The 12,748-nt window shown below is 36.6% G+C and overlaps 1 protein-coding gene across 3 annotated transcripts in view; it reads right to left on the bottom strand.

Moving 5' to 3' along the window:
- Window positions 1-917: 917 nt before the first annotated feature.
- tmbim1a (transmembrane BAX inhibitor motif containing 1a) overlaps window positions 918-12,748 on the bottom strand; it is a 50,989-nt gene continuing 39,158 nt past the window's right edge. For 2 of the 3 annotated variants that reach the window (XM_034183255.1, XM_034183256.1), the window contains exons 3-12: window positions 12,342-12,421; window positions 12,176-12,240; window positions 12,048-12,101; window positions 11,910-11,960; window positions 11,754-11,793; window positions 2,453-2,490; window positions 2,276-2,363; window positions 2,106-2,201; window positions 1,977-2,030; window positions 918-1,809 (exon numbers count right to left, since the gene is read on the bottom strand). In XM_034183255.1, coding sequence (XP_034039146.1) covers window positions 1,660-1,809; window positions 1,977-2,030; window positions 2,106-2,201; window positions 2,276-2,363; window positions 2,453-2,490; window positions 11,754-11,793; window positions 11,910-11,960; window positions 12,048-12,101; window positions 12,176-12,240; window positions 12,342-12,421 — 716 coding nt within the window. In that variant the 3' untranslated portion in view covers window positions 918-1,659. The remainder of the gene's footprint in view (window positions 1,810-1,976; window positions 2,031-2,105; window positions 2,202-2,275; window positions 2,364-2,452; window positions 2,491-11,753; window positions 11,794-11,909; window positions 11,961-12,047; window positions 12,102-12,175; window positions 12,241-12,341; window positions 12,422-12,748) is intronic. The other variant, XM_034183257.1, reaches the window with a different exon arrangement.

The following is a 12,748-nucleotide window of genomic DNA, read 5'->3' on the forward strand; positions in this document are numbered from 1 at the left end:
CGTCAAGCAACCCAGTCCAGTCGAAGATTCAAGCTTCTCTACTACTAGATTCCATAGTCCCTCCCAAAAACCATAAAAAAAAAAAAGTTAATTGCATGATATAGCTATTGATATTGAAAAGATGTACGGTGCTGCTCCAGTCTACTTATAACCTCTAATCACAGCCAATGAACTCTTACATCATTACCACGGGTGTCTTTGTGACTTCACTCACTGATCTTCTCAGTTCCTCAGTTTTTGAGGACAACCAGCTCAAAAACTGAGATTTACCAAACAGGACTCTACTGCTTCTGTTATTTAATGGTTAATATCACTGAAATATTTCACTTAAAATGAACTGTAACCCTCTGATCTGCTGATATGTCTATCAAATGATGAAGGAATAAAACAATCAAAAGGTGTCGGGCCACTCCCCTGCATATATTCAACTGGGCTGATATCGTGTGATTACGACTGTAGCATATGATTCAGATTGTGTTCCTACTTAAGTAACCATTCGCTGACCTCATGACCTATGGAAGGGACCTTTTTCCTTACCTACGTCACCCTCCTAAGTGTGTGTGTGTGTGTGTGTATATACGCTGACAGCCTGCATCATATGGCATTTGCTTTCAACTCTGAAGAGTGTAACAGCTGAAATAACTTACAACACTTTGCCAGCTCTGTCTGAGAGCAGACAGATGAGGCTGATTACGGCCGGACATCCACATCAGTATCACACAAGCCTGAAGTCACACTCAAATATTTTTAAAATGACCTTCACGGTAGTGTTGTGTCACTGTTTGATCTGAATTTGCCTGTAACACAAGTATGTGTATAAACAAATGCCAAAATGAGGCAAAAAGCACAAATGTAACAACAGTATTAAAGCTTAGGAATTACAGCCTGTACATCTAGAGAGAGAAAAAAACAAGACATTTTCATTATGAAAGCAATATTGATGTTTACAGAAACAGTTACAATATTCAACATGTATAAAACCATGAACAAACGCGTGCTAACTTGAACTAATAACCGCGATGTGCAGCATCACAACCAGCTGTGCCCCAGAGAATCAAAGGCAGCCAGAAGAGGGTGCACCTGGGTTCACTTATACTTAGAAACTGATCAAATCATTGCCCTTTTTTCTTAATGTGTCCATTCATTACATACTGGTATCATTAGATAAAAGTACAGATGAATATACAGACAAAATGGGTCTTAACATTAATCCAGCAAGAAAGAAAGCACATGCTTCAATTGACAATCCAGTGCACATATAATGCATTTTTATAATAATCCCACACTGGGAAATAACAAATAAAGCTTTCAAAAAAAGTGCATTTTTTATACTTCACAATGAGCCGAGTGTTAGCAAAATTCTTAACATGAAATGTTAAAATGCTTTGGCTAGAGTGGGGTACTACTACATACTGTGATTTAACAAGTATTCCTACAGAATTATAACATTAACAAGCATATTGAGTCGACGTATTGCAGCAACTATGTGAGCTAAAGCTTTTAATAAACATGATATTTTACAAACAGCTCTGCTAGTTCCCCAATTTTATTTATTTATTTTTTAAATAAGAAAACCAAAGATTTCAAAAAGAATGAACCGATTGTGCAGCAGGTAACATTTTCCCCGGTTGTCAAAGAGGGCGCTGTACCTTCTTGGATTTATCTGCTCGCCCCACCGATGATCTGCAGCAGAAACAGGAAGATTTGGATAATGTCAACATAGATGGAGAGTGCGGCAAAAACATACTCTTCGGGACTGATGGAATGCTTTCTGTTCCCTATTAGCAGCTGAGTGTGGTAAGCCAGGAACTGGGGGGAGAGAGAGAATAAATCATGTTTAAACAGGTCTGATAACAGATTGTACAAACACACTACCTTGAGGTCAAATACATTATACTGCCTAAGTGAAATTACTTTACTCCATATTCAAACTCAAAATACAAATAAAAGCTTCTGCACTAATCTAAAACACTCACCAGAGTGAAAGCCACAGCACCCAGAGCTGCATAAAGCATGTGAAGCCACAGAATCTGCAATGAGAAATAATGTTTCAAATCAAATGTTCCATCAAGTGTTACCGTGTGTGCATGTGTGCTTTCACTCACATATTTGAAGGAGAGAACAATGGCTGTGATGATTCCAGTCACAAAGATAACAATCCCAAGCACACAGAACATGCCCTGGCACTTGGTGAAGTCAACCTGCAAAAAGAAACCACCTTGAACCGTGTTCATACATGACTGTAGCATGCACGACATAGAGACATACACACTACCTTTGTCTGGAAGCAAAAGACCGTGACGGCGACGCAGACGATGGCAGTGATACCCACGGCCAGAAACACAGCTTTTGTATCATAGTAACTAAAAACAACAGTTTTTATTGAGCAAACTGATGAATCATCTCTTATATACACATACATATATACTGTACATACACACAGCCATTTTACCTGGATATGGATCCGGTCATATAGGACAAAGCCAATGTCTAGAAAAAGAAAAAAACGTAGTTTAAGAATAGAATTTTGTATGAGTTCAACCAAATCAGCTTTGATTCCCATTCTGCTATCAGTTTGTATCCTGCAACAAGAGACTTCATCTGCATTGTCTCAGTCCACCCAGCTGTAAATGGGTACTGGCCTCGACTGGGGGGAAATGATGTCATAATATATAATTTAACATACCATTGCAGCTAATGTGTTATCATGAAATTATTTTATCAGAAGATGTTATAACAGAGACATTAATTAACAATGAATTACACATTCAGCTCTGCACGTTGACAAGCAGTATTCTAATAATAGTTTTATGTATCCACCAAGACCGTTAAGTAGAGATGACTGCCTTCATTCAACCTGTGATTCAGGCAGACTGCTAAGAGCAGTGAAATTCATGGGCTTCTACAATGGAAATTGTGAAACCAGGGGTTCTCAAATGTTTTGGGGCCACAGACCCCTTACAAGGGAGAACATTTTTCAAGGACCCCCTCATAATCCTCACGCCAATTAAACATATGTTTACTACCAATTGTGATCTCAGATGCCATAGAAATGATTTGTTTTAAACTTTTCAAACTGAATACTACTAACCTAAAACACCAATTCTATGGAACTGGTGTTTTAGGTTAGTAGTATTCAGTACACAACCAAATTAAATTTGAAGAATTGTAGTAATATTTCTATCATTTTACATACAGGGTGATTTCCTCAACTAAAATTTTGACTTCACAACATTTTTCAAGTTGTAGGTCAGCCAAATTTCAGTAAAATCCTATATTAATTATCTCCTGGGACCAAATGAATGCCATTCTGACCAAAACATGATTTTTTTTTTCCCCAGCCAAATAAGTGTCTGGATTGGACAGATATTCGCAATTTCAGGCCAATTTCCTATATTATGCATCTCTGTGGATCCGTTGGATGTCAATCATTAAAAAAAAAAATTAAAAAAAAAGTTGACTAAGTGTCTGAATAAATAACTGGTAACTGAATAAGTGTCTGGACAGATATTCACAGATATTCGCAATGTCAGCCCGATTTGCAGTTGCAACCCAATTTTTTAAGCCAAAACTTATATTAATTATCTCCTTGGACCAAATGAACGCTATTCTAACCAAAAAATAAAGGATTTTTTTTTCCAGCTGAATAAGTGTCTGGACTGGACTGGACAGAGATTCAAACAGATATTCATAATTTCAGGCCAATTAAAAAAACTGCCGAATAAGTAACTGGTAACTGGTAACCAACTTCACTCTGGTCACCCATGTCCCGACAAAGTTGTCCAAACAAATGGGACTGCAGTGTCCTCGACTTCACAAAATTAATTGCAGCCACAGCTCTGTTCAAAACAGAGTGAAGATTCGGTTCCATGTATTAAGTGGCACCCCTTTCGACAAAAAAAAAAATCTTTAGTTTTGTCCTTACACTCCGGGTGCTTTGTAATGAGATGCCACTTTAGCTTGGCAGGCTTCATTTGCTAACACCTGAAGACACAAGATATTTTGGTCTTCCTTTGCTGTTCTCAATAAATCCAAAGTTGATATAAGTGTAGTCATTTTTTCTCAGCTCAGATGGTTTGGGTTTAGCATCACTCAATGAAAAAGACTTACTGAAATATTTGTTCATTGTCGCAGGGTTAGAAAAAGACCACGATGTATGCATGACGGATTTACGTAAAGTGTCAATCACATGAGACTTTTTATTGACCCAGAGCTAATGTATGAGGGAGCGATATGCTTGTTTTACTGGCGCAGTGGTCCCTACATGTAATTATGCACTTTTTTAACAATATGGTATAACTAAGAATTTATTACTGTTTATTTTACGGACCCCGAAGCTGTGGGTCGCGGACCCCAGTTTGAGAACTGTTGGTGTAAACCACAAAGCAATCCGCTTTTACCTAAAGCCTTGGTCACATGGCACTAATGAAGGACACCAAAGCCAAAACGAAACAAGAAATCTGGGCTTGAGTTGACATCGTTTAAACCATTGTTCAGCTTCCTTCCTGTAGCTGGCGCTTTGTCAGAATTTTTAAACTGTTAAAAAATATGACTGAATCCCAACGACAACCTCAATTCATACATATTTCATTTTGCTTTCTGTCATGACGGTTCCTCATCGTTTGTAACATCAGCGTTCCGTTTGACTGTCATCCAACCTCCATAATGCACAAACGCTGACGATATCTGAACAGATTCCTTACCACTGTCACCTGTGTGCTTGCTCTAGGGGTTACATGTGTGAAGCACCTTGAGGCAACTTTGTTGTGATTTGGTGCTATATAAATGAAAAACTGAGATCAATAACTAAAGCTCCGACAAGCTGCATGTAAGATCCTTGTATCGCTGACTCATCCATGTGTGGGATGAAAAGCAATGTTGTTATACAGAACCAATAGTGGCAAGAGCATTTTATCAACTACTGCAACTATTTATGCACGTTCCAGCTGTTTGCAGCTAGTACATGTTTGTGTGCACACATTGTCAAGACAACCAGACCCCACACCTGCCAGTGCTGCAGACACGAGGACAGGCTGGCTGCCCTCGGCCTCATACCCGCTGTCAGTCACATCATCATGAAAGTTGTTTTGATTTTGTTTAAGCGTCATGGTCGACGTTCGCTTTGTTTATCTTTCGTTAGTTTGGTTTTGTTCTTTTTTTTGCGCTCTTGTTTCACAGACTTTTCTGTGATGGGAAAAGTGCAAGATAATTCTTCCACCTTTTCTTGATGATTTGTGACTTTTTTTTCCCCCCTTCATTCAGCTCTCGCTGTGTCACTGCAGCTTGGGTCTGTGTGGGGAAGCTGCACTGCACACTTTCCAGTCTTGGAAGTAACTGAATGACTGGGGTTTTAAAAAGGGGACAAAAATGATATAACTGTGTCTCATTACAGATACATTTGGAAAACTGGAACCATTTTCTGGATTACATGCAGTTAAACACCTTTCGCCACTATGCTATCACAAGCAAAGCACAGTTAGTATTGTCAGAGATGGACTATCGGCTCTCTGTAAGCATTCTGCACAAGTGTTTTACTCTGGTAGCCCGGGTAATACTGGTATGTGGGGTGCAGTGCTTGTCTCCACCCCAACCGGGTACTGAATTTACCTCTTCATTAATGCTGCATGGCTGTTCAGAACACAAACTTGTGTAGTAAAGCACTAACATCTGAAAGCAGTTTTAAACTACACCAGCACAATAATGATTCACTGTAACAGAGAAATAAAAGAAATTTACAAACAGCCCTGCTGTCGCTCACCAGACACAGGGGTGCACCCTCAGTAAAGGCCGAACATGCAAATGTTTGTGGGCCTTTGGAAAAGTGGAGCTCCCTAATAGTTACTCATATCGGCACATTTTGTAGTAAGAACTATAACCCCCTTACAGCTTTTATCAAGGCTCTACACAACACACGGCCAACACCTGCCTCCACCCCCCAAATAGGACCCCCTCCTAGCAGGATCCCCGAGCAAACATATGAGAGCCACACACACATTCAATGCGTCTCTGCAGCCACTCGGTTACGCTGTGCAGAATTTGTGCAGCCCTGCGCTTCTGAACACTTCAATGCATAAAAGCTACCAGCCCTTCAATCTGACATTCCTTCTCAAAGTGAAGAAATCTTTCTGCTCTATAAGATCTCTAAGGAACTATAAGATCTCTAAGGAACAGCGACTCTCTTCTGCATCAACAAGGAGGAACAATTAAGAAGGAACAAACGGTATACAAATCAAAAACATGGAGGACCTTAAGAAATACAGACCTGAATAGACAATCAAATATAACATCTGTTGGTAATTGGACCAACAAAAAATCAGATCAAACATGGAAACAGAGGATAAAATATATGACACAGACACTAATATTGATGAAAGTATATTTGACTTAAAAACGATTGGTTGTGAGTATTATACAGTAGAACAGCTGAATAGTGAAAAAATTGCAGAAGATACCTTGTCACTCATACATATAAACAGTCGAAGCTTGTATTGTAAAATGTCACAAATAAAAGATTATTTAAATCAGTTTAAAAATAGATTTAGTATTGTTGCAATCACTGAATCTTGGCTTAAAGATGATCTCATGGATGAAGTTCAAATGGAGGGATATGAGCTGTATTTTGTAAACAGAAGATATAAAAAAGGCGGTGGTATTGCTCTGTATACAAAAACAGATCTGATGTGTACAATTGTTGAAGAAATGACAATTATGAATGATGTCATAGAAATTGTAACAGTGGAACTTGTACATGAAACATCTAAGAATATTTTAATCAGTTGTGTATACAGAGCACCAGATTCTTGTGTTGTGAAATTTACAGATAAAATAATTGAATTATTCCATCAAATTAAAAACAAAACGATTTTTATGTGTGGGGACTTTAATATCAACATAGAAAGCTCCAGCTGCCAAAGATTAAGTGATTTTGTGAATTCAATGTATAGTTTGGGGTTATTCCCCTTGATAACAAAACCAACCAGAATTACATCGCAAAGTGCAACGGTAATTGATGATATATTTACAAACAGAACAGATGAAATTATCAAGAATGGGATCTTCATTACAGATATTAGCGACCATTTACCAATTTTTTCAATATTTAAATCTAAAAATAGGTACAACAAAAAAACTGATATAAACTTTAAAAGAGATAAGTCAGTAAAAGCCTTAGAGGCATTAAAATATGACCTTAAAAATCAAAACTGGGAAGAAGTTTGTCAGTGATGTTAATGTAGCATATAACTCATTTATGAAAATATTGATGAAATCATACAATAAAAATTGTAAATTAATTGAAATTAGTAAGAAAAGAGTAAATAAACCATGGCTGACAAAGGGAATAAAAAATGCTTGTGCAAAGAAAAACTGTTTATACAGGTGCTTTTTAAAATTGCAAACAAAGGAATCAGAACATAAATACAAAAAATATAAAAATAAACTATTAACAATAATTAGGAAACAAAAAAAAGATTATTACAGTGAAAAACTAAATAAGAGTAAAGATAATATGAGGGTAACATGGGGAATTATAAAAAGTGTGATTGATAGTGATGGAACGAAAGAAACTATTCCAAATTACTTTGTTAAGGAAAATAAAGAGATATATGATATAAAAGAAGTTGCAAATGGGTTTAATGATTATTTTTCAAATGTAGGGTCAAGTCTGGTGGGAAATAAACCAATAATAGAAGATAAATTATGTACATTGGTAAATACGGTCAATAGTATTTTCCTGGACAATGTGGAAAAAGATGAAATAAGAAATATTGTAAAAAAACTGTGTAAGCAAAAGATCAACTGACCATGAAGATTTAGACATGGTGACTGTAAAAAGTATAATAGAAATTGTTATTGAACCATTTACTTATATTTGTAATCTGTCTCTGTCAACTGGGGTTTTTCCAGATGAAATGAAAATTGCTAAGGTAGTCCCATTATATAAAAATGGAGACAAACATAATTTTTCTAATTACAGGCCAGTATCATTGCTTCCACAGTTTTCTAAAATTATGGAAAAAGTTTTTGTAACAAGATTGGATAAATTTATTGAGAAACATCATATTTTAAATAATGCTCAGTATGGATTCAGAACAAAACATTCGACAGCTATGGCAATTATGGAACTAATAGAGAAAATATCAACAACAATAGATAATAAGGATTATTTTGTAAGTATTTTTATTGACCTGAAAAAGGCTTTTGATGTTATAGACCACTCAAGATTGCTCCACAAGTTACAACAATATGGAATAAGAGGTGTTGCACATCAGTGGGTAAAAAGCTACTTAGAAAATAGAAAACAGTTTGTTCAGATAAATAATACCAAATCAGAATTGTGTAACATTATTTATGGAGTACCACAAGGATCGGTACTTGGACCCAAACTGTTTATTTTGTATATCAATGATTTTGTGAATGTATCCAATGTGCTTGGCAGCATTTTATTTGCTGATGATACAACGCTGTTTTACTCTGGATCAGATATACAGGAAGTAGCACAAGTGATAAATACAGAGTTGGAAAAAGTTAAACATTGGTTTGATATAAACAGATTGTCACTAAATATTAATAAGACAAATTTCATATTGTTTAATGATAGAGCGAAAAAAAATAATGTGTCATTACAAATAGATGGAATGGATATACAAAGGGTAAAAGAAATGAAATTTTTAGGAGTCATGATTGATGAAGATCTTACATGGAAGTCACACATAAATTACATAAAAGGAAAAATAGCGAAAGCCATTGATGTTTTGCATAAAGTAAAATATTCATTAAATAGTTATGGTTTATTAACATTGTACAATTCATTGATTGTCCCATATTTAACTTACTGTGTAGAAATCTGGGGATCAACATATACAACCTATATACAACCTTTATTTATTTTGCAGAAAAGAGCTTTAAAAGTGATTAGTAACAGTGGTTTTAGAGATCCATCTAATCCATTGTTTATTAAGTATAGGGTACTTAAATTTCATGATTTAGTCGATTTGAAAATATTACAAACGATGTACCAAGTTAATAAAAATACTTTACCAACAAACATTCAAAATATGTTTGAAAAAACAGTAAGTAGTTATAAATTGAAAGGAATAGAAGTCTTTAAAAAACCAAGATTTAGAACCAAAGTAAAGGAAAGGAGTATTGCAGTAAATGGTGTCAAATTATGGAACAATCTTAAGAAATTAAAGAATTAAGGTCGCTTAAATTATTTAAAAAACATATTAAATTAGATGTATTAAGTAAGTATGAAACTATGAAGTAAGTCAGTGGGCTGCAAGAAAGTAAAAAAAAAAAAAAGTAAACTTAATAATGTAATGTAATGTAATCTATTAATTAATGGTCATAATTATGAAATGGGTCAGTGGTATGTGACAAGTTAAAGAAATGCAATCTGTTAAATAATGTTGACTATGATGCTGTATATTGAAAGATTGTATTGTTAAAAGGGGCAGAAATCATAAGACTTGTTCTTTCTGCTCCTTTTCATTCTGGTATTGTGGTGCTTTTGTTTTTTGCTTTTCTGTTTTTCTTTTAAATGAATGAAATAAATATAAAAAAACAAAAAACAAAAAAAAAAAAACAAGCCCCTCAAATTTAAAAGAAAATTCAAACAATGTCCCAAAAGCTACTTCGGAAGACATTCAATTCAGACAATTGATTCCTTGCAGTTTGGAGACACTGTGCACATAACAATCAGGGATTCACTGGATGCACTGAAAAAAAAAAAATGAAGATTTTTTTAATACATAATTCCGATAGAAACAAGATATCAGAAGGAATTCCCATGAAGCAGGTACCAATGCTTTCTAATGCGGCGTTTACACTTAGGTAGGACTCATTACGAATGTCCTATTTGCGTCATTCGTGGCACATTCCTCACATTCTTACATGACTTAACGCATCTGAATAGGTTTCTTGGTAATGCGTGTTGGTGTGTGATATTCATGATTTTCGTGGAGCATGTTTTTGGCTGTTAAAAAAAATCTTCCACGAAAGTCACGCACCACCCTCATTTCGCGGAGGTCGCAACTGAGCATGTTGATCCGTCTTGATTAATGATGATCCTTAATAGAGCGTGACAGCATTCTTCTCTGATGTGCGCACAATTAAACCCTGCTGCTCCACATTCAGTTTCATTGCTGCAGTATCCCGAAGGAGGACAGTGACGCCAAGTCGGCTAAAAGTCTCGTTCCAGTGCTCATCAGCGCGCTCCTGCAGGTGTTCCACCTACTGCATGTGCCTGATGTTTGGGAAAACAAGCGAGACGAGAGCCACATGAAGCCACACATCTGGCTCTCTCCATCTCCTCTTTCTGCGCCACTCCATGGTACAGAGCCCAACTAAGCATGCAGCTCTGCTGTGGATTTTGAGGAGCAAGGTGGAGCGATCTGAATTGTTCAGCACCTAACGGTTGGATGAATATGTGTGTGTGGAGACAATTCGCCTCATTCACAACGTGACAGAACTTAACGATGTGCAGTTACACACGACAGCTAGTGGTTTAGATGCCCTTTTTGGTGAGGAAAGGTTGAATGAACTCCACTTCGCAGATGATGTTATCTTTACAGAATCACTGGATGGCTTAATTGCAGCATTTGCAAATATGAGTGGTGAATCAGAATGGTTGGATTTGGGATTTTCCTGGATTAAGACTAAAATACTGGTTTTCAATGACTTCCTAGGGCAAATATGTGTTTTCAAGGTGGGCAAACACAGACCAGGGCATAGTGCAGTGTGTGAAGATTAAAACTTTATTTTTAAAATCACATCTTTTCACATTTATATAATCACACAGGTTGACATCTTCATTACAATCCAAATAATCGTGCTGTGCAGCTAATTATGATGCCCCCACTAAGGTGTCAGCATAGGATCAAATACCTGAGTAATAACATGGTGGTAAATTGAAATCAATCATCTCTCAGTATCTTCGGATTAAGTATGAATTGTTGCACCAAATTCTGATAAATTCTATTTATATAAATATTTGCTGTCATTTTGGGAGTTACATGTTTCAAAGGTAATAGAAAACATTCAGATGACCATATTTTATTTTTGAGATATTTGACTGAGGCTATGGACTATATGTTTGAGCAAGTAATCAGAAATTTGGCTCGAATATCCAACCTGGTTGTTTGAATAGCAAATTAAAACTGTTATGAGGATGCAACACTGCCAATCTAATGCAAATCTTCACTGAAACATTTACTAAAAGCAAACTTGATACAAGTCTGGGAAACTGGTGAGTCAGTAATTAGGCCCCATTAAAAAAAGCATTAGTTTATCATCCCCGCCTCCATGCTGAAATCAGTGTGCATCTTTTTGTTTTTTTTTTTTGTTGTTTTTTTGGCAAGTTTCACTGACGGCAGTACAACTGGTGCAAGAACTGGCACGTCTGCTGAGTGACGAGTATCCTTTGGCCAAAGACGGTCATTGACAAGCACAGTCAGTTGCTCCGTCTCACTCACACACAGTACGCATGTTTATCACACTACTAGTGTGCAGTACAGACTGTATTCAACATGGAAACAAGATTAATTTAAAAAAATCTTATATTTTCAGTCTCACTTGGTATGCAGGTGCTGTGGGTGTCATTTTACAGGTTTGAAATGATGTTGTACGCACTTGTTTCTATGAAAAATAAAAGTCAGCCCACCCTCACCACTTTTTTCTGATGTCAAGGATGATAAACTAATTTTTTTTTCTCTAAATGGGGCCTTATGATTTCATTTCTCAAAAGAACTTACAAAGATGAACAACAGAATGAGATTCCACGGGTACTTCCGCCTGTAGAGGGTTAGATAAAAGTATAAATGAATGGATTGATTAATGATATAGATTTTGTTTAAACTTTACATGGTTTAAGTGTAAAATACTTCATGAAAACTAGACGGTACACTCACCGAGGGCCCTTACAGCACGCCAGCACAAGGTGGGTGACAATGTACACAGCACTGAACAACATGCACAAACGAATGCCAGCATTTATAAATAACTTTAAAAATAGTACAAAACGTCATATTCTGCCAGTTAATACTTACTAAGATGCCCAGTAGATGGCTGGATTTCGCTGTACAAAATGCCTGACAGGTTTGCTACAAAACAAAGTGAGCCACAGTTAATGTGCAACAGAAAACACACACAGAAAACACACACTCAGTATACTCACACAAACGTAAACACAGCCACAATGCCTGCAGTGACAAGGAGCTGACACGCCAAAATCAAATACACCTGAAAGCACACATGGTGACACAGAGGAGGGTGAATATTACACATTACAGTGGTCTCCGTTCAAAGCTGCCAAGTCGTCGTTTGTAAGAAAATAGTGTTACCTTCCTGATGAAGGCATGCCGAATGCTGAGACTGTCAAAGCCACCGCCGCTGGCAGCAAACCCATCTCTTTCTTCCTCACCTGGAGTGACAATACAAGTAGTACACTAGTTATTTGTTGTTACAGTCACGAGGATAAGAAAATACTGCAGATTTCACTGGCTTAAATACTATCCTGGATCACATCCTCTGTCAGAAACTAAGCTATGCCTTTTGCTAGACTGTAATAAAAAGAATCACAGTGGTCTGAGGTCACCAAACCACCATCTACACAAGACCTCAAAACAACACAAACTTAAAACGATACTCCAGTTATAGAGGAAAACATAAACACTCTTAATTTTTGGCTACTAGGGGAAAATATACTCTTATTTATAAATCACAGAAAATGGCCTACATCTGGCCTACA

The sequence above is a fragment of the Thalassophryne amazonica genome, chromosome 12, assembly GCF_902500255.1.
Source record: "Thalassophryne amazonica chromosome 12, fThaAma1.1, whole genome shotgun sequence".
Classification (NCBI taxonomy): domain Eukaryota; kingdom Metazoa; phylum Chordata; class Actinopteri; order Batrachoidiformes; family Batrachoididae; genus Thalassophryne; species Thalassophryne amazonica.